At 51.4% G+C, this 21340-nt stretch overlaps 1 protein-coding gene across 2 annotated transcripts; it reads right to left on the bottom strand.

The window, feature by feature from the left end:
- Positions 1-5191: 5191 nt before the first annotated feature.
- On the bottom strand, positions 5192-19962 carry LOC134423189 (uncharacterized). Of its 2 annotated transcripts, none has more exons than XM_063165996.1 (5): positions 19893-19962; positions 10023-10493; positions 8650-8976; positions 8173-8333; positions 5192-7371 (listed from the first exon to the last, which is right to left on the bottom strand). In XM_063165996.1, the coding sequence occupies exons 1-5, from the start codon at positions 19957-19959 to the stop codon at positions 7327-7329; spliced, it is 1071 nt and encodes a 356-aa protein (XP_063022066.1). In that variant the 5' UTR covers positions 19960-19962; the 3' UTR covers positions 5192-7326. The 2 variants fall into 2 exon arrangements, with proteins under 2 accessions (XP_063022066.1, XP_063022067.1); XM_063165997.1 differs by lacking the exon at positions 5192-7371 and adding an exon at positions 7378-8042.
- Positions 19963-21340: the final 1378 nt, after the last annotated feature.

The following is a 21340-nucleotide window of genomic DNA, read 5'->3' as shown; positions in this document are numbered from 1 at the left end:
GAGCAGCTTGCTAGCCTAGGACACTTGGAACCACGGGCACCTCTTTTTATTTGAGTTTACATGGCTTGTGAGGATGCTGGTTGGTGTTTCTGTTTCAGTGGGAGATAAATGAGGATGTTTTAAATAGGGTTTGAGACAATTGCAGAGCACACTGAAGCAGCAGTGCTGGAGGGGATAGACACAGACTGCTGCTGTGCTCAGGTCTGGCACATGGGGTGAGAAGGCTGGGGAAGGATAATTCTTTGGTGTAGATTGTACATGTGTCTCCAGGCTGTGTTTGGAGCTGGTGCTGGAGAAGTGGCTGGAAATAGCTGGAGTGATGATCTCAGCAATGACCTGCCTGGGCTGGAGCTGCATGACCTTTAATGTTAACTAAAAGATGCACTCTTTACTGTTGGGAACAACTAAAACATGGAAAAGGATCTTGGCTTCCCTGGGTGGGCAAACTCTTCTTGACTTGTTTGTGCCCTGGATTTTCCACAAGTGGAAGCTGTGAGGTGTGGGGCTGATCCAAGGGGGGCAGCTGCAGGAAGGGAAACAGCCATTCTGAGAATCATTCACAGACTGCACAGTCCCACACTCTGCCAGAGACCTGAGCTGCTGTTTGCCATCTCATGCCCCCTTGTTCAGACCTGCCCCTTCCACCCTTTCTGTGTGCTCTGCTCTTTCTCTGCAGGGGACAGGCCCTGGTGCAGGGCCTGATTTGTGATTTGTCAGTCAGCTTTGGCAGCTGCCAGCTGGCTTGCAGAGAGAAATGCTGTGGTGCTTGGCTACAGTGGGGGTGTCCCTCCAAGGTCAGAGGATCCCTAGCTGCAGTCCTCTGCTTCAGCCCTCTCCCATGGGATGGGATGTGTGATCCTGTCCTCTGAGCTCTCACTTGGTGCACCAGAACAAATGGAGAGAATTTAGTGTATTTTCTCTACTAATGCCTTCAAATGTTTAGGTTTTTTCTCCCAGCTGTACAGTAAGTTTTGTGTTATGTTGGGCTGTGCTTACACTGTTGGCTATGTAAAGCTCTGGGATGTAGAGCTGAGCTTGGATTGTTCCTTTTAGGGAGACTATGCACAGCAGGAACAGAACAGATATAGAATGACCATAGATTTATCCTGTCATGATCCAATATGGAGCAGCTGACTTGACAAGTGCTGGTAAAATGCTTCCTCTTGTTGCCACAAAACAGGTGGAGAAATGTTGTTATTTGAACAGAAAATTCCATGACGCTCACAAGGGGGAGGTTGCTGGTTTGTTTTATGAGAATAGAGTGCCACAGTGGCAGAAAAGGGCTCTGTGAAATTTCCTTATGTGGTTTGAATTTTTTTTTATTCCATTTCCCTCTGAGATAACTTAATTTTATAATTGCTGTGTGTTGCAGGAGAAGGGAAGAGGTGAATGAATGACACCAGCTTAGACTCTGTAAAACAAAGGAAACTCTTTTCCCAGTGCTTCTCTAAGTCCTTTTTGAAAGCAAGTTCCCTTTCTGCTAGACAGCCACAAATAGTTTTGTCCACAATTTCCTTCCACCTAAAAATATTGAGATTCTTTTGAAAAAGTGGCCAAAATTTCTCATCTTGCCCTTAAGATTATCAGAAGGGAAATGGAAGCAATTATCTGTGTTTATTTGTCTGTGTGATCAGAAGGCATGGCCAGTACTAGTGCAAAGGAACACTGTGCTAATTTTGCGGTTGTCCCCAGTAAAACTCTTCTCAGTCACAGTCAAATGAGTGTCCAAATCTGGCTGAAAGTCATGTTCAAGAACCCATGAATCTTGTCTTGTTCCAAGCAGAACATGTAATTCAGCATTGAAAGCTTCAAGAGTCTGGGCATAACAGCAAATTTTGAAGAAAACACTGATCAGAGCTGACAGATCATCCCTCTTCCTACTGGTCCCAGGAAATACCAGTGAAAGGAAACACTCCAGTGCTTGTGAGAGTTGTCCTGTGGCAGCTGATGTGTACTTCTGAAAGGGAGAGAGGATTAGAACAGGGGAGGAGAGAAGTTACCCTGCGGGAGATTGTCAACAGATGTTCCATTGTAGTTCAAAGAGAGCTAGCAAAAGGCTTCTGCTGCAGGGATATATTAATTCTGGGCAGTTCATCACAGGGAGACCTGTTTTATGACTGGGAGGATACCTCTGGTAACTAACTTAGCTCTTTATTTGATCTGAGGGTGGGGAATCTGGTCTACCTGTAAACAGAGAGGGAGCTGAACAGTAGGAACAAACATGTACTTGTTTTCTTGCAGCTGTGACCACTGTCAGTCTGATCAAGATCAAGCTGGTTTTGTGGTTCAGGGGGTTATTTGGCTGATGGGTCATTGAATAGGAAAAATATTACAGAGGAACTGAGGCTAACCATTGTTAAAGTGCTGGGGCATGTGAAGCAGAGCTGTGCTGAGTGTGTCTTTCAAGTGCACTTATTGGACAGGAAGTGAGAACAAACCAAGGAAGACAGTGCAGGCTGTCAGGCAGATGAATAAATCGATCCCTTTGTATTTAAAATGCACAAGATTATCAACCTATCTATGCTTCCTTCATGTAGTTGTTAATGATTTCTTATAAAACCTTACTAATGTTGCAGGATTAACTGATGGGGGATCTAGTTCACAAGGTCTCTCTCAAGAGCACAGTTAGAAAGTCCTTTTCTGGGAGCTTTAAAGTGCTTTATCTTCTGACATTGTTTTGAAGTTGTGCTCTGGATGAAGGTTGATTTTTTTCAGATCTGTGAGGAAACATGACCCCTTTGGTGTTAGAGTGAGGAAGAGTCTTCATTCAAATGTGTTTGGGTGGGGAACTTTGAAGCCCATCATTACATTACAAAGTTCTGGGAGATTAAAACAAACCAAACCACAAAAAATTTTGGGAAACTGCTGGGAGACTTTTATACTTGTAGTCATGGTCTTCCAGCTTTGCTTATCACTTTGGTAGGTATCAGTAGGACTGAAAATTTGGCTGGTTTATGGACAGTAAGTGCATGATTTTTGTTTTCTTTGTGGGGGATGGAAAGGAATTCTTGGATATAAGATTCCTGTCTTGCTTCTGCTATGCAGTGAAGCAGAGGTAGCAAGAACATGAGTGTCATGGGCAGAGGCTCAGGAGGTGCATTTAGAAAAACTGTCCTCCTTCCCCCATGACAAATCCACATTTATACTGATTTGATGTAGTTATAGAAAATTAAGTATAAATACTGCAGAGGTGAGCAGCCTCCTGTTTCCTTCACAGATGTCTGGGAAATGACAGTAGGCGTTTCTGTTCTCCCCTGGGTATAAGAAGAACACTGGCTAGTAAAATCTTTCAGGTTCTGCATCATTTTATAGTCTTCATTACTGAAAATTTACTGCTCTGCCTCCCTGGCTTGCCTCTGTACTCCTGCTCCCTGGATCAGTGGAAAGCCTTTTTCATTCTTCTTTAAGTGGTAGCAAGCACATGAGGCTGACTGTTATCCATGGGAAATCCTTATGGGATGATCTGTCTTACAAGACCCACACACTGCCTTGTCCACTCCAGTGCTCCTCATGGCAGTTTCTGTCCCTGAACACCCTCGTAGGCTTATTCACAGACTTGCAGTGTGACATGATGGTTTAATACAGTGTCTAAAGCTAAAATCCAGACCCTGAGACGTGAAGGACAACTGAGTGGGCAGAGAAATGGCACAGAGCACAGGCAGCCCTGCCCAGGGCACAGCAGCTCTAGGATTGTCACTTTTCTGCTTCTCAGATCCCCTTCCCCTCAAAACATGAGTCTGGAGAGAGGAGGAGGGAAGGTCAGAGGAGGCAGATGGGTCTCAAACTCTGGTTTTCTTTTACCTGTGGTTCTTTCCTTTCTATTTAACTTTAAATCCAAGTGATTAGGTTGGTTCTTGGTCCCTTGCTAATTAGTAATACAATCATGCCTTAGCCTAAGAGGCATTAAAACTAAACCCCATCAGAGGCAACAGCTGTGCTCAAGGAGAAATGCATGAGCTGGCAACAGTTGTTTTCTGGTTCTGTTAGTTCTTTTGGCTGCACAGGAAAGGTGAAGCCCACACAAGTGGCCCATGCTCCATCCCAAACCTGGCCACCTCAGAGGCTGCATGGTCTGGTTGGAAGGTCAGAACTCAGCTGGGCAAAGGCACAAAGCTCTGTGTGTCCCAGGGCTGGCTGCCTGCACAAGCCTGTCCTGCTGCTGACTCTCCAACAAGGCAGCTAAGCATTTGCTGTGCAGAGAATGAATCAGCTCTGAGTGGGTTAGGAGGTAAAAAGGCAGAGCAGAGAACACTCCAATATAAACCACCAGAATAATGCTGACTTTAGACCTGAGAAGACTGGCTTAGTTGTGGCACGTTTGTTTTGTTTTGTGTGTTGGGACAGGACTGAAATCTCTGCAGGGTTTAGAGTTCACCCTCATGTCTTCAATTACTCAGCAAGCTCTTTGCTAGGCTACAAAGTCTTTGTTTGCTCTTCCCTTGCTCTAGATCTTCCAAGGATTTGCTTTTCTAGATTTGTAGTGAGAACTCTTTAGAAAAGAGCATAAGACAATTAACAAGTCTCACTCACCTCATTTTGCTTTTGCAATAGAAATCTTTAATACAAGCAATCTATGACATGTGCTGACTGATTTTGCCAAAGAATTTTAACAGCTAGAAAACTCTTAGTAGGTCTGTAGCAGAACCTGGGCTTTTGAGCACTTACGTCCCTGCAGGTCTGAGCTCCCAAGAGTTCAAAACAGCTATAAAGCTGAGAAGAAAGTATGTGTCTTCCAGTTTGTTTTGTCTGCTGTACTACAGAAAGAAGTATGACAGATACTACTTAGGTTTGGATTAGGCTGGCTTTCAGGATATTTCTGTAAATAAGGTTTGGGGTTACAGTTGACAACATGAGAACATCTCCAATCAGAGGCAAAGGAAGAGAGTCTTAAGGTGTAGATTACATTATTTGGTCTAGTGTGGTTCTCTAAGACACATTTCATCTGATTTAACTGTATACATGTTAATCTCACTCGACCCAGACCAGGAATGACCCTGAGAAGAAGGAACACAGGCAGGGGGTGGTGTCCTTCTGAGCTGTCAGAGCCATGGTTCATGGCTGTCTGGCATTTTCCAGTCATCAGCTCTGTGAGTCTTTGTGCCCCAAACTGCTGCTGTTTATCTATCACAGGATTCATCTATAAAAGCTTTTCAGTTACATGTTTGCAATGAAAATACGAGGACTGAGACACTTTTGGCATTTGTAACTTTATTGCAGAAAAAAAAATCCACTATCAACATATTTTACAAACAAAGTTGCACTTTGGTGTTGGGCGAGTTTTTCCTCACCCCTTTCCCCTGCACAGCGATGCATGGGAAACCAGAACAACCAGCCTCTGCCCTTTTGATTGTGTGCAGACACACTTCCCAGACATGCCAGCCTGCACCAGTTCCAGCCAGGATGGAGTTCTGTTTTCCACCACTAACTTGCCAACTTTGTGCCGAAAACCAGCAGCACCCTGCCCTCCGGCAGGGGAAACAAGTCTGTAGCTAGGGAGATCACTCTGTGCAGACAATGCTTGATACAAAAGCTTTGGAGTTGTGACAATTGCTCTTTAGTTCTCATGCAATCAGAGAAGAGAACCAACCCTCTTCCCTATTTTGCTGGGCATAAATACACAGATGGAAGGCCAAACTGAAGCCCAACTGCAGTGCAGCCATTTGTCAGCCACTCTGGAAGCAGCAGCACAGGGAGGAGGAACTGCTGGCTTACCCAGTTCATCTATTTGACCCAGACCGGTTCTGCTCCATCTTTGGGCTTTCCAGGTAACTTGAGCTCAGCTGATGGGGAATTATCCCTTACCCTGCTATGACAACCACTAAGAGCACTGGGAAAAAAAAGGTACTTTTGCAGTGAGGCTTGGTATCTGTCCTTTGTGATGTTGTACTGAAAGGAGAGGAGAAACTGAGGCTTGTAGAGCAATGTGCCAGATAAACTCTAGCCCTTGCTGTATCCTGAGGGAGCAACTGGCTTAGTCAAAAATCAAACACTCTAGAGAAGGCATGTGTTTCCATTTTCCTGCAGTCAAATGTGAGTTAGAAAACAGGAGCAGGTGTAATTACATGAAGATTGTCATGTCACACACACTCCGGTCTTTTTGAGGCAAGGGCACCAAAAGCTCCTCTGATTTACACTCAGAGGCTCTGGTCTATGGGTTTCCTTGAGAGGCCTCAAGAGCCTTGGATGCAGTCTACAGCAGTGATATTTTGAGGCAAAAGTGCAGAGTCTAATCAGCATAACACCAAGAAAGGGAAGGGGAGGAAGGCACCTACATCCAGGATCTGTCCTCGTGACAAGACACAACTGGCTCAAAAGACCAACACCAGAAAGTAGAGGAGCTCTGGCCTTGCATAGCACAGGAGGGAGAGCAAAGCACCAGCTTTGTACAACAACTTCCAGCAACCAGAGGCTAGAAGCACAATGGGAGGTACCTGAGGAAAGGCTTGTGTTAGCCCAGGCAGGGAAATGGACTAAAGCATTTACTGGGCCTGGGAAAGGAGTTTACACATATGCCAAAAGCATCAAGTGTAGGAGACACGGTTTCCTAATTGTGGTGAGACCAAATTAGTGTGTCTAATTGGCAATAGACTGAGTCCTGTCAAGCTCAGTTAAGCTAACATTATGTTCAATTTCCTCCCAGCAACTTCAAAGCAACATCAAGTAGCAGGGGCACTTCTCCAGTGGCCACAAAACACTTTTCCCTTGTTGAAGAGAAAAGGTATGCATCTAGGAAGGAAGCAGAGTAGTCTTTTATCCTCCTGTAGGTGTTTCAGGATGGGCAATGCCAATCCTGGGACTAAAGCTGAAACAGGAACAAAAACAAAAGTGCAAGAAAACCCCCAAAAGAAACAACCTTAAAAATACAGAACAAGAGGGAGCCCAAGAGAACTGATTTCCACATCCTTGGCTTCCTCAGAAAACAGCAGTCTCCTTTGCTGGCACTGTGCTGACACCACCACTGTTAAGAGCCCTAGTCTGAAACACTTGCCCACCTCCTTTGAAGGCAGCAGCCACCAAGATAAACAGAGGAGATCCATGCAGAACACCATGGCAAGGGCTGTCTTGGCTAATTGGTTGCCACACTAAAAGGAGGAGACACCTCTTCAGGGCATTGTTTTAAGGAGAGCCTGGAGAAAAGGGTCAGACTTGGGCTCTGATTTGCAGCATAGAAGCTTCAACACTGACCAATTGAAAATGTCTAAAACCAAAAACCATCTGAAAAGGATCTTTCAGTTGTGTGCAAATCACAGCCCCTCATTCCTCAGCAGATCGTCTGGGACCAAGTCCTCAAGGCCTTTTCCTCTGGGCAGCAGACAGCCTGGTTGCCTAGTAGCTGTAGAGGGAGAGAGGGGTGTCCTCCATCATGTCATCCTAGAAGCAGAGAAGAGGGGCTTTAATGAGATGTCTGCACGGTGGCATCATGGTCCCAGCCTGGGAGACTGCTGTGCAGGCAGCACAGCAAGCTCAGCCACACCTCACAGCGTGGCACCTGCCCAGCCATCCACCTAAACGCTGGCACTGTGCAGCTCCTGGATCTTTGGGCTGTCAGTGTCCCTCCTGCTGCAGCATTTGGAGAGAAGAGGTGTGTGCAGGAACTGCCTGCCTGCTGCAGGGATGTGGAAAACTCTGGCTGTTGAAAACTCCACTCAGCTTGAAACAGCATCAGCTTGCGTGCTTAGCTGCAGCACTCCTCTGTTCCAGAAAGTTCAGGGAGTTATTTGCAGCTTCCCCAGAGCTAGTCCAGCCTCTGGAACCCTCATATATTTTTATATTCCCAAAGGGTCAAACACAGACAGACAAACAGACAACCTCTCTGGAACAGAGCATCAAATCTGCTTTGTCATAGTTACAAAGCAAATTATCAAAAAACAGGAGGAGAGGGCAGGAAGGTGTCATTTCAGGACAAGCCTGGATGGAGCTCTCCTTCCTCTCTCTAACCTCTCAGCGTTCCCCTGCAGAGTGAGGGGAAGGCAGAGAGCTTCTTTATGCCCAGCCTTGAGACTTGCTGTCTTGACTCAAACCTTGGATGGAAGGAGAGGGACCTAAGGAGGAACAGGAGCGTGTGATCAGCATTGGTGCTGCTGCAAACACCCAAAGCACTGCTAATGGAGGAGAGCAGCAAAGCAGTGAGTGGCCAGGCAGCCCAGGTGGGGCTGGTGGAGGCAGACTCACCATGGGCAGGTCCTGCAGGCGCCGGAACTCGGTGCGGTTGTTGTGCTGGCGGTAGCGCAGGAATCCCACCAGGGCCAGGATGGCCACCATGACAATGAACACGGAGATCACAGTGATCACCAAGGGGTCAGCCCTCGCTTTACCGGCCAAACTGGGGAGCTCTGCAAGGAGACCAAGGGAATGAGGCCAAAGGAGAGCCCTCAAGGGCTGGAACAGCAAAGCTTTCTTTTCTGCTTCTGCTCAGTACAACCAAGAGGCAATTTGAGGTAGCTCCAGCACTTTGCCATGTTATGTGAGAACAGGTACAAAACAATTACAGAATCTATTACAGGCTGGAAAAGACCTCTGTGATTATCAGTCCAACCCATGACCTAACACCACCTTGTCAACCAGATCACATCCAGTCTTTCCTTAACCATGCCCAGGGACAGTGACTCCACACTTCCCTGGGCAGCCCATTAAAAGCAGAGCATTTACCTGAATTATCATCACCAACATCCAACACAGAAGTCTTCTCATGCCTGGGCTCCAGTGACTGTGCCAGTGTGGGCGTGCTGGTGGGGATGGCAGCTGTGCTGGCAGGCATGGAGCTGGTCACAAGGGGTGTCACTGTCACAGTACTGGAGGCAGTAGCAAAGGACATGCTCTGTACAATGGAGGTGGGAGCAGAGGAGGTTCTGGGCTCCACAGTGCTCTCCTCTGTGGCACCCACAGGGCTCGTTCCTGCCTTGGTTTCAGACCTTGCTGCTGTAGGCCTCGGGGTCTGCCCATCAAAAAGCCCTGACTGAGAGCTGTTAGTTGTTGCTGCAAAATAGGAACAAGCAGTTATTTTAAAGGACCCAGTGCAAGCACACTGTTCTGCAGGACTGGACAAGATAGAAGAAAGAGTGTAAGAAAGACTGCTGGAACTACAGGAATAGCAGCTTATTGTCAACCCTTTGGAAAATAAGCAAAGCCTTTAGCACAGCCACAGCTGAGCCACACTATAACCCACAGTGCTTAGAAAGTCCTCTCAGTTTTCATATGTGCCAATCTGCAATGTCAGCCAGCCTCAGCTGGGCCCACAAGGCCTGTCCTTGGGGACAAAGGACAAGCAGACAAGCTTAAACAACTTTACACACAGCTGAGGATCGCCCCAGAGCAAGACACTGGGACAGGCCGCTCATCCCTCCTTACAGGGAGCACAAAGAGGGCTGCCCAGGGACTGGGTAGCAGCATTCCCTGAGGCTGTGTCAGTTGTCACAGAACAGCAGGACCATGTGGCACGAGCCAGGGAAAACAATGCATGAACACCATGTAAATCAGTGATCAGTCAGTATCTGCCTTGCATTAGGGGTGTGTGACAGCCTGGCAGGCCCCAAGATGGACAAAACTGGGATTGCAGACCCTATAGTCAGTCCCCATGTTGCCCAGAGGGATCTGAAGGTAGGGTAGGGTTTCCCATGGTTGGATGGATGAGCTGTCACTTGTGCTTGCCCATCTCCATGTTTTGTGTTAAGGGAGGGTGTGCTTCTTCAGGGAGGCTCCCACTGAGCCCCCAGCCCTGATGCCAGACAGGCCCAGCTGGGCAGTGCTGCTAAGGCATGTTATTTCAGTTAGACATATGAAGGATGTCCCTGCACACAATCAATCAGAAAGCAGCCAGCACAATTAACACCAGAATTAATGAGGTTTGCAAAGAGGATGCTGAACTAACATCTTTGCAAATAATTTGCACTGAACTGGCTCTGCTTAGTGTCTCATTCCCTTCTTCTCCCTCTCTCCAGTTAACAGGAGAGTGCTCAGACATTCCCAGGTTGTGCATCCTTGAGGCAGGACTTGGTGCACAGGCAGTAAAAGCAAAACCTCACCCGGCCCAGTGTTCAGAGGAGGCGTGGGGGTTGCACTGCTGGCATCATCCGTCTCTTCAGTTGTGCTGAAAGGCTCTGTGGCTTCATGGCTGGGCTGGTTTCCTTCCAGAGTGCTGGCAGTCAGGGTAGGGGAGGGGATTTCAGTGCTGCTGTTGGCTGACAAGCTCATGTTGTCATGCTCAGGATGTGTAACTGTGATGTCCCCAGGACTGGCAGTGGTAGAAGCCTGCAGTCTCTCTGCCTTGGACCCTGCCATGGGGGTGGTGGGGATGAAGGCATCCTCCACCTCTGTAGCTTGGGCCCCTGTGGCACTGAGTGTTGCAGCAGTTGGGTTTTTCTCCAGGCCTGGCTGAGGAATGGCAGCAGTCACTGGAGGCACGTCAGAGGCTTCCCTTGGCTGAAGCGAGGTTTGCGCTGTGCTGGGAAAAGGTGACAGTGACACCAAGGCCTCTGCTGTCTGCTGACCCTCTGCTGTGGAACAGAGAAGTTTGTCAGAGATCCCACAGTGAGAGGACAAACAGGGGGGAAGGACAGAAATGGAATTTCTTTATCCCCTTAATTCCAAATCCAGCACAGGTTCACACCTGGGAAAGGATTCAGACAGCTCCTCTGTCCTCCTGGTTTTTGAGGCAGGGATCTGTTCTAGGGGAGTTTTTCTTTACCCTCCTGTCTCTCCAGTCCTGTGCTGTTGTTCTCTAGGGTCAGCACAACCAATCCCTCTATCCTTGAGCAACTTTTTAATGTTTTTAGAGGATTTGGGTTTGTTAAAAGTATCACCTGAGACCTGATTATGTAAGAAATTTAGATAAGTCTTTGGTTCATTAAGAAAGAGTCAAAAGTGGTGCTGAAAAAATGCAAATGAGGAAATTGTGGAAGAAGACTCTCTAGCTCCCCTGGCCCAATGAAGCAGAGAAAAGTGATATTTAAAAAGACTGTGGATGGCAAAGGTAAAGCACATATTGTGAGTCACCTTGGCAGTAGTGTGGGGTTCTGCTGGAGGGAAAGGTGAAATGGGCAGCAAGAGTACTACAGCTAACAGGGCTGGGGTGTGCCATGGGAACTGCCTTCCTGAGCTATTTATGAACACATCACCACCATGAAATACAACTGTTGTCATAGAAATGGGGAGCTACTCAGCCTCCCACTACAGCAAAAAGGGGCAGCCTCCCTGAAGGGAACCTGCAGCAAACAAAGATCACCCCAGATCCACAGCTGCTAGACAGTGTGACAGCATACAGGAGGAGGAAAGCCAAAAGGCTCTTACACAGATCCTGTGAGGGTTTTTCAGGCTATAAACAGGAAGAAAACAGAGAAATGTAGCCACATCGGGATGGACTCTCCAATTTAAAAATGTCTCATAGTCAATATTTTGACAATTTCTGTTAAAATTTCTATCCAAGCCACAAAGGACTGATGAGCTAATTACAGAAAAAATAAAGGTACTGAAGGAAATCCATCATCATGTCCCTTCTCCCCACAGTGAAAAAGCACCCAATGCAGATGCTGTCAGCAGTAAACATTCATCCACCAGCCAGGCAGCCCATTCTTATACTGTTTTGGGGAAATTTCAGCAGTTTTTAAAAGCTCTTCAGAACAGACAGAGTTATCAAAGCTCTTCTCCAGCTACAGCACTTAACAGACCCTAAAAAAAGACACAATACATGTCTCTCTCAAGACCTTTGCAATACCCTGACCAGCTGGAGAATTCAAAGCCCTGAGCAGCCTGATGGAGCTGTGCTTCCCCAGCCCGGGGCCCCAGCCCCAGGAGGGCTCCTGCAGGGATGCACAGCCCTGCTCAGCACATTCAGAGAACGAGCTCTCACAGGGAACCCAGCTGGGGCAACTTCAACATGAAGACCAAAGGCCTGAGTGATGCTCCCTTTGGCCTCTCCTGGATCCAGACGTGCATGGGCAGAAGGTGCCTCCAAATAAAGCGAGCTGCTCTGCCATGGAGCTCAGGTGTAGGATACACCAATAACACCTGGAAGGAAAAGAGCTGAATGCTGGGTTTCCTGGGACCAGGCACCAAAAGGCATTGCCACCAAATGTGACAATTCCCAGCCCTAAACACAGCGCTGCTATTGAACACAGGGTGGGATCCCACCTGCTCCGGCTGCTGGCTGGGCACTGGCGGATGCTTGCTCAGTAAACACCCACTGCCCGCTCCTGCCCTGCCAGAGACAGAGCCCTGCTGTCACCACGGGGTAAACAGGAAAGGTGGTGCCCAGGTGCCTGGCCAGTGGCAAGCCAGCCTGGCTATGTGCTGCTCTGAATAGCTGGCCTGTGTCCGGGCAGCCTCTCATGGGGTGGCAAGTCATGACTTGAGTCATGCAGAAGAAAGATTTGTGGAAAGCTGTTTTGCACAAAGGCCTGAGCAACTCTGCAGCCATCATGCCACTTTGTGACCAGAAAAGTGATAGGCAAGATGGGTGCTAATGTCTTTACAAGCAGCTCCATGGGTGAGGGTCTTTAGGAGAAATGGGTTCTTCGTGTCTCTACCAACCTCAAGCTGCAAAGTTTGTTGCAGAACCCAGTTCGAATTTCTGGTGGATCCACAGAACCCAGATAGCCTGAACTTGGGGGGAAATGGGTGATTTTATGCACAAAAGGAGGGAAGGCAGATGAGTCTGGGTCCTACACACCAGGACACCTCCCTGCATGTCTACCACGAGGTGCTGTGGGACAGGAGGGTTTATGGGGACAAGCAGGTCCCCCCAGTCCGCTGCACTCACAGCTTCCTGCTGTCTGCAAGAGGGACAGCCACTGGGACTGGCATTTCCCTAAGCTCTTCTCTCGGAGAAGTCACTTGGCTTCTTCCCACAAAATTATCTAGTGACCATCACTGCGAAAGAAAATGGTTCCCGGGTGGATGGGCCACTCTGGTGTAACACAGCACTGTGGTGTGAAAAACCTGGTTTGTAGAGAATTGCAGAAGAGATTTTAAATTAGCAGGTGAGGAACAAGGGACTGTTTTGAGTATGGCAAGTGTTGATGGCACCTCAATTAGCAAGTCATCCAGCCCAGCACAGCACACCCAGCTCAGGAAACAAAGGAGAGCCTAATCCAGACTAACATTCTAAAAATTCAAGACATTAAGAGATGATGGTGGGAAGATAGAAAAGGCAAGAGCCTTAGAATGGCCAAGGAAACAAAAGACTGAGTAAATCCTGATCACCCGGGGACAGGCAGACAAAGGATTCCCATCACCCATCTGTCAGCTCCTGAGGGGTAAGGGCACATCGAAAGCCAGCACAGTCACCAAGCAAAGCACCTGGGGAATCCCACAGAGGTGCAGCTTGTTCCTTGTGAGCTGCAGGTGCTAAAAGGTACAAGCGCTGAGTTTTATTTCAGTTTCAGTTTAAATAAAACCACTCCTCCAAAGGGCCTTGCTGCAATGCCACAGCTTTTTTGCCAGTTTTATCATCCATCCAAAAGGACAACCTACTGCCACGCAAAGGAAGCCTGCGGGGCAGAGGGGAGAGCAGAGCGCTGTGCACAGCCGAGCATTGCTGCCTGTGCCTGGCAGACCCGGCAAACCCCACCCGGGCTGGGATCCTCAGGGGTGCAGCTCCTGCTCTGCTCTGGAGCCTGGTACCCAGCAGTTCGGGAAATCCCCAGCTCCAGCGCAGCTGTTCCTGCCCCAGTCACTGGGTGCTGATGGTTTTAGCTGTTTATCAGTCACCCATAGACACGCAGGTCAGAGCTCGTTCCTCTGGAGTCTTCCTGGAGAAGCTCTGCTTCCTGCACCCCATGCCAGGAAAGCCAGGGCTGTACTGCCTAAGGCATCGCCCTCACCAGCTTCAGGAGACAAGAGGGAACCGTGTCCTTCTTGTTTCAGATGCAAATGGCAAGAGTTAGTGTGAATGCTTCACCTTTTCTGTGATTCTCCAAGACCTGATAGCTGCAGCATTCTAGGACAGCTGGTAAAGGTGCACTCACCCTTGAATCCATAACAGAGCAGCTACAACTGTCCCAGGATCTGTAAGCAAGAGCTCTGACCATAAGAATATGTCTTTCCCTGGTAAGGGACTAGGGGTGAGCTTGCTTTGGTTATATTTCAGCCTGCTGAAGCAGAGCTGGTCCCCTGGCTACAGCCCCACTCCTGCCCTGTGTCTGTGCTAACGCCCCAGGCTCAGCCTGTGCGTGGTGAGAACCAGAGATCCCAGACCACATTAGGGCAGGGCTGGTGGATTTGGAGCAGCAGCTCCCATCAGACTGGGCTGACTGCAGTGACCTCTGTCTGGGAAACAAGAGGGGCAAAGGAAGAGAGTGGTCCCAGGGGAGGAGGGATGCAGCCAAGCAAGAAGCAGCCCCTGTTTTGGATAAGGGTGGGAAACACTCCCACCTCTTTCAGGGAAGGGAGGGCTCTGAACATCAGTCCACAGCTTCGACCCCTCTCTGTCATTGTCTGACAACACTGAGACTTCCAAGCATCAACCCAAGCTCCCTCCAGCCCCAGAACAGACATGGTAAATTATGCTGAAACAGAGAGGAGTGAAGGAAGCCAGCTCTGCAGGAAACGGGGCCATTCCTGCCTTGTGCTCCCTGCCCAAGATTCAGGGCTGGGGCCAGGCGAGGGGCTGAGGAAGGTTTGCACAGGCAGGACAGAGTCACTGCTGTGCCAGGGTAGTCACACAGGGTGGGGACCGTGGTCTCCATGCTCTGCCACAGCAGCCACCCCACCATCTATTTGCTTCTCAGATAAAATAATAACAGAGCAGGGCCTCAGCTGGACAAACCCTCAACAAGCTTCTGCCACAACCCTCCTGCCTCTCTCAGCAGCATCCTCTGCACCCTCCTTCCTGTCTGGCAGAAACAGCAGCCTGAGCTCCCCAAAGATCAACACCAACCCAGCTTCAATCCGTAGGTTTGAACATTTTTAAAATCCCTGTTAGGATGAGATGAAGGTGAGGAGGCAGGCTGGCTCCTGGGGACTGAGGGAGAGAGCAGGGCAGCAGGGTGCAGGCTGCAGCCACCACTGGGAAAAGTGCGAAGTCCCACGTGAGAGCTAAGCACAAAGATGAGGATTCCCCCAGGATTTCAGAGAAAGTGCCCATGGGAACAGGACTCCCTGGTGTTGATGTATCCTCCTGCACAGGCTGTGACTGTCTGAGGATAGCACCTCACTTAAATCAGCTTCCTACAGAATGCATGTGAAACCACTGCTCTGATTCATTGAAAAGGCACCCAAACCCTTCTACAATGCTATTTTGGTGCACTAAATGAATTCAATTTCCATTTAAGTGTAACAGCTCCACTCACAAACAACCTGGTAAAATGGAAAAATACAATGTTTAAAAAGTCAAAGCATAAACTATAACCTGTATGTATCAAAGCAGTCATATCTTATTGCTTAGCAAACTACTGCATTAAGTGTAGAAATTATCTTTTGTTGCCAGTTATTACATTTTATGGTTACCAACTAACAGTAATTAGACAATCTCTTCAAGGAAGAAAAAGCTTGAGTATAAATGCAAATAAAACCATATAGTGGGATTTAAAATGAAGGCTCTTCATTTCATTTAAAAGCAGAACTGGAATAGCTCCTGATTAGATACTAGCTGAGCCTCATCTCTTTTCCTGGAATAACAATAATAAAAGAAACAAACAAGCAGCAGAAGAGACTTCTGGAGCCCTTCAGGAAGGTGCCAGATGCACCCAGGGATGCTGTGGAGCAAACACCCTCATGGAGGCGAAGCAAGCTCAGAGACAGGATCGGGTACAAGGGGCAGCTGCTTTGTGAGCTCAGCTCCATTGGGCACCTTGCAGGACCTCGATGGAGGCAGGGTGCCAGAAGCTGCATTTGCCACAGGCTCCAGTGCTCTCCCTGCCAGGGCTGATGTCCAGACTGTCCCCATCCCCATCCTGGCTGAGAGAGGCTGGACAGACTCCCTGTGCTCCAGGACTCCAGGCAGGAGGTGTAGGCACCCATCCAGCCTTGCAGCCTGCTTGGGGACCACCTGAAGCTCTCCATGGCAGAGTTTAATTCATTGCATCCCTCATGGCCTCTGCGAGCTGCTCTGCAGGCACCAAAACTGGGGGGGGGGGCTGAAAAGGGGGTGCTGAGCACCCAGTTCAGCCCTGGAGAGCTGCCAGGCCAGGCAGGCTGCAAAGCAAGGGCTGAGGTAAGGGACAGGAATAGAAACCAGCTCTCCTGACGGGAAGGAGGTGGCCACGAGCAGAGCACGAGACGGGGGCAGATTAGATATGGGGTGCTGAGTGAGTGTGGGGCACTGGGGAGGGACTGCCCAGCACCCAACCTGCCCAGGCAGGCAGGAAGATGATTCCTCAGGGCATCTGTGGATACCAGGCCACAGGCTTGAACCACGGGGAGACAGAAAGGAGAGGCAGTGCTACCACCTCAACAGATGGCACTGCACTGGGAACCAGGACAATCAGCCAATGTGGCATGGCAGAGCAAGAGCTGCAGCAACAGGGATGAGCAGCCCTGGAAGCAGCACTACAAATGTCAAGCACAGGTACTTCAGTACTAGGAAAACCCATAAAACAGCAGAGAAACAGCACAGCACATAGCACACAGTACTGGGACAGCACCAGCCTGATCACTACCTGCAAGAACAGCATCCCAGGGTGTCACACTGCCTGGCCCTGCCACATGAGACCCTCCTCACCCAGCCAGGGGAGAGAAATGCAAAAAACTGCTTTTCTACAGGTTTGCAGGAAGCTCAATCACTGATCCCCCATTTAGAGGTAAGGGGGCTTATCCCAAATTTCTATGGCGGGGAAAAGGGAGAGCAGGCTGCCTGCTCAGCTACCACTGTCAGAGCATTCAGTTATTTTCCAGGGGCCACATACAGCTATGGAGCACCTTGCTTGGCAGGAAAGCGCCTGGGAGACTCCCATGCTGTCTGGTTTTGTTCCTCAGTAGGGGACTGAGCAGTGGTGAAGGCTCCTTCACCCAGAAGCTACTGGGCACACCCATGGCATGCACGGCCTGGGAAGCCTGCCCTTCTCTGGGGTTGTGTAACCCCAGTAATACAGCAACAGCGGGGAGCTCTGGCATCAGACAGCCTGGCCCTGCTTACCTCAGGAGTCACAGCTGCAGTGGAAGAAGCATTCACATCATTAGGAGAAATTAACAAGCCAGTTGCCTTAATAGCAGCCCCATGTCAGCAGGGAGCCTACTCTCCAGTGCAGTGTGGCAAGAACTGGGGGTAAGTTTGGACATCAGGAAACTTGCCCTGGCCTGGGCAGCCCTACAGGGCTCAGGATGTGACCCCAGACTCAGAGGCACTGAGCCCTATGAAAGCTGCTCCACAGAGCATTGTGGGGATGATCACAGACCAAGGGAAATCCTGTGTCAAGAACTGTGTCTGCCCACCCAGAGGGTCTAGGTGGAAAGGAAGGAGGGACAGGGATTTCTTTACTATAGATTGTCCCAGCTCCCCATTGTCTGCAGGGATGGGGCCAAGGGAGCTGAAGGAGGTGAGTGCTTTGCCCCTGCCCAGCAGGTCAAGCCTTCTGGGAAGGGCAGCAGGGAGACAAGGCCCACCCTGCCCCTGGGGCTGAGGGATAATCATGTGTAGAAAAGGCATCAAAGACTGATGGCATGACATGAAAAGTTGGGCTGGGAGTGCAGGGTCACACTGCTGGAGGAAACACCCAGAGCAGGGAATCAAGCTGTGGCTCAGCTCTGGGTGCAGCAGAACTGGAGCTGTCCTGTCAGGGTGGGGCCAAGTTCATCCACTTGTCCTTGCCCTGGGCTAACAAAGGGAAAAAAATCACGGAAAATCGTCAGTGGGACCTTGAAGCAGACACTCTGCCTGCCTGTGTGCATGGCCCCGGTGGTGCCCACAGATGGGGTTTATGTGCTCGTGCTGCTCCCAGCCCTGCTCTGCTCTCACTGCTTGCAAGGCAGCTCAGCACGGAGGGAGAGGCAGAAAAATGCCCAGACCAAAATTACTCGGGGTTTTATTTGTAAGGCTGATGGTGCTGGAGGAAGTGGATTTCCGCAGGCAGCGAAGAAAGGCTGCATTGAGAGGCTGGGGTGGGCAGAGCACAGGAGAGCAGCAGCCTGAGCTCCTCGGAGCAGGCACTGCCAGACAGCAGGAGCAAAGGGAATCTGTGCTGGGAGCAGGGCAGAGAGCACTCTGGAGCTGGGACAAACCCAGCTTTGGACAAATTTGTCTAGGACTGCTGACTTCGGGTGAACCGTTCCTTTCCCCACCACTGTCCTGGTGAGATTTTCTGGTGTCTCATTATGGGTTGTGCTTGCTAAGAGGCATTTTATTAACGGTGGCATCTCTTCCATCTCTTTTCTATTTTCACAAAACATCTGGTCTTTCAACCACAGTTGAGATTGGGTAACAAATTCAAAAGCTATGAGGGCAAAGGCCAGGTCAGCTGCATAGGTACCATTTCCTGAGACTGTGGAGAATCTTGGATTGGGACACTAAGCAACAAAGATCCCAGGAAAAACCCAGTGCAATCTTAATTTCTGGTACATTCTGTCAGTTTGAGTCTCGGACTCTGCAGCAAGAAGGTTCCTAGGAGCCAGCTGGGGCAAGGGGCTCCCTGGGGTTTCCCAGTGCGCCCAGAGTGTGAGACACGGGGCCAGAACACAGCCCCCGGCAGCTCAGAGCTCCTCCTCCTTTCAGAGGTGGAAATCCTGAATCCTTCCTTTGCCCGTGGCTGGCCACCTCCCCACAGCCCATCGCAGCACAGCCACTCTGTGGGGAGCGCAGCTTCATCCACATGAAGGGCGCTGGTTTGGGACCGCTCCCAGGGCTCAGCCTCAAACCCAGCCGCATCCGGCACCCAAAACCTCATCCTGAGTGCTGCTCTCGCTGCTGGAGCTCAGCCCCACAGGCATCTATTCTAGGGTTTTCCCAGCCCTAATTAGTCATTAGAAACTGAGTTTCTGTGTGTCACCCCTGGTCTCTCTTGCTGCAGTAATGATGCCGGGATCTGCCAGGGTCTGGCCAAGGGTTTTTCTCAACCACAAAGAAGAAGAAACACGTTTTGCTTTCAGTGCCCCTAAAGTGCAGAGCCTTTGTCACTACCAGGGTCACGGGGAAGGTGACAGCCCCCAGACTTGGGGCACACTCCAGCCCCGCGGCAAAGCTCGGTGGTGTCGGTGGACGGGGCTGTCAGCGCCACGCTGCACACTGCGTCTGCCCACGTGGGGACGCGTTGATCCCGGAGCAGAGCCGAAATACGGCCCGGGAGCCTGCCCGGGGCCGGGGTCTGGCTCCTGCTCCGTCCCGAAAAGCTCCATCCGTCCTGCCCCTCTCCCCGCAGGCACAGGGCCCTCGTCCCGTCGTGCTGCGGGAGGCGGCAGAGTTCGGGCTTTGTCCGGGCTTCCCTCGGGGGCAGCTCAGCAGCGGCTCGGAGGCACCGCGGGCGGCAGGAGGCTGACAGGGCTGGATGCTGCCGGAGGGGAGCCCTCCAGGAGCGCCGGCCCCCTCCCCGCACATCCCCTCGGGATCCCGCCGGGCGGGAGCTGAGCCCGGGTGGCTCCGCCGGCGGGAGCAGCGCTGCCGGCAGTGCCTTGTATGGGCAAGGCCGGGACGGGCGGCCGCGCTGCTGCCCGGAGCGCGGGGCTCGGCCGGGACGCCCCGAGCATCCTTGGGCCGCCTCACCTGCGCGTCCGCCGGGGCGACGGCGCCGGGGTCCGAGGGCATTTCGCCCGACTTCGGGGGGCAGGCCCGGGGCGCTGCTCCCAGAGGGGGAGCCCTGGTGGGGGCTCTCCAGACCCTTCTCCCGCAGCCCCACCAGCGGGCGGAGGAGCCCGAGTCCCCGCGCTGCCCCGACGGCTGTCCCGGCGCTGCGCTCCCCGCCGCGGCGGGACCGGCGGGATCCCCTCGGTCAGCCCCCCGCCCCGGCACCCCTCGGCGGCCGCCCCGGTACCTGGCAGGGCGCAGAGCAGGCAGCAGGCGGCGGCGAGGCGGAGCAGGGCGCGCCGCGTCCCCTCCATGCTGGGCCGATCCGCGCTGGCTCCGCCGGCGGCACCGGGGCGGCACCGGGGCGGGGCGGCACCGGGGCGGGGCGGCACCGGGGCGGGGCGGCACCGGGGCGGGGCGGGCGGCACGTGGTGCAGCCCCGGCCCCGGAGCAGCGGGGAGGGGGCAGCTGCCGGCCCCGTACCGCGCATCCCCGTGTCGGACAGCGCAGCCTCGGTCCGGTCCCGGTTCGGTCCCCGGCACTCTCGGTTCGGTTCGCACCGCCCCCAGCATCACCAGCTGGTCCCCGGCACTCCTGGTTCGGGCAGGACACCCCCAGTCCCGCCTTTGTTCTGGGAATCCTTAGCCCAGGTTTGCACCACCTCATCATCCCATAGACAGTGGTTCAAGTGACCCCAGACGAAGATCTTACCACCTCCTAATCTGCTCTTGGCATCCCCAGTTGAGCCTGATGCCCCCGCTTTGTCCCATGCGGGGTGGGAACAGCAGATGAGCCTGATGTGGGGCATCAACTTGGGGCCTCCGGGTAGTTTCAGGGCACCTGGGTCAGTGGGCACAGCCGGGTGGGTGCAGAGGTTCTCCGAGCACCCCTGGATAACTGCCCTGGCCAGGGCTCAGCCGGGTGCTCCATGTGCCATGTCTGGCTTCTCAGGGCATCCTGCAGCCCCTGGGACATCCCCTGGCTTCACATGCCTTCCAGCCTCTGGGGCCCTGGCCAGCCTCATCCAGGCACATCCAGGCTAAGCCATCCTTCAGGAAGTCTGACTGCTCTCTTCTGGCCAGTATTTCTGAAGAAGAGGGGCCCATGTTGTGGAGTGGTCCATGCTGATCTTCTCTCAGGCTACTTTGGCAGAGCTGTGACTATAGGTCCCCTTCTCCATCAGATCCCTGTGCTGGCAGGGGACAGAGGAGGAAAGTGGAAATGGGTATTAAGCCAAGAGGTTTTGCCTTCGTTTTCAATATGGAGCTGCTTGGTAGCTCCTGCTCTCAGTTCTGAGGTAGAAGAGAGTTGATCTGATACAGAACTGATCATGCCTTTTACCAGCTTTATGTGAAAAAGTAAAATTCAATCTTAGCCCCTCATGGGAAATGTGTTTCTAGCTGCTTGCTACTTACAGCCAGGAAAACTAGCTGTACCATTTGCTGGCAGAGGTAATTGTGCCTGTACAAATGTCCCAGTTCTAAGGGGAATTCTTTTAAGCATATTTACAGCTATGGAGTTGGTTATAGGAGTCTGCTATTACCCACAGAGGTTGCAGGGCTACCCAAGAGACCAAAGCTCCCTTTGCTCCAGACAGGCTTGGTCTCTCAGAGCTGCATCACGCGGGCCAGGAGCCACCTCTCACCAGCGAGGGACCAGGGCATGTCCCTGAGCAGGGCACGAGCTCCAGGGGAC

Source organism: Melospiza melodia, chromosome 11, assembly GCF_035770615.1.
Source record: "Melospiza melodia melodia isolate bMelMel2 chromosome 11, bMelMel2.pri, whole genome shotgun sequence".
Taxonomy (NCBI): domain Eukaryota; kingdom Metazoa; phylum Chordata; class Aves; order Passeriformes; family Passerellidae; genus Melospiza; species Melospiza melodia.
This window is presented reverse-complemented; position numbering and strand designations above follow the sequence as displayed.

Excerpts from the sequence above, each read along its gene's own strand:
- LOC134423189 (XM_063165996.1), bottom strand. The coding sequence starts at position 19,959 with ATGGAGGGGACGCGGCGCGCCCTGCTCCGCCTCGCCGCCGCCTGCTGC. Across the intron at positions 10,494-19,892 it reads CCTGCTCTGCGCCCTGCCAG|CAGAGGGTCAGCAGACAGCA; the intron begins GTACCGGGGCGG and ends TCTGTTCCACAG. Across the intron at positions 7,372-8,172 it reads GCCTGCAGGACCTGCCCATG|GATGACATGATGGAGGACAC; the intron begins GTGAGTCTGCCT and ends CTCTGCTTCTAG.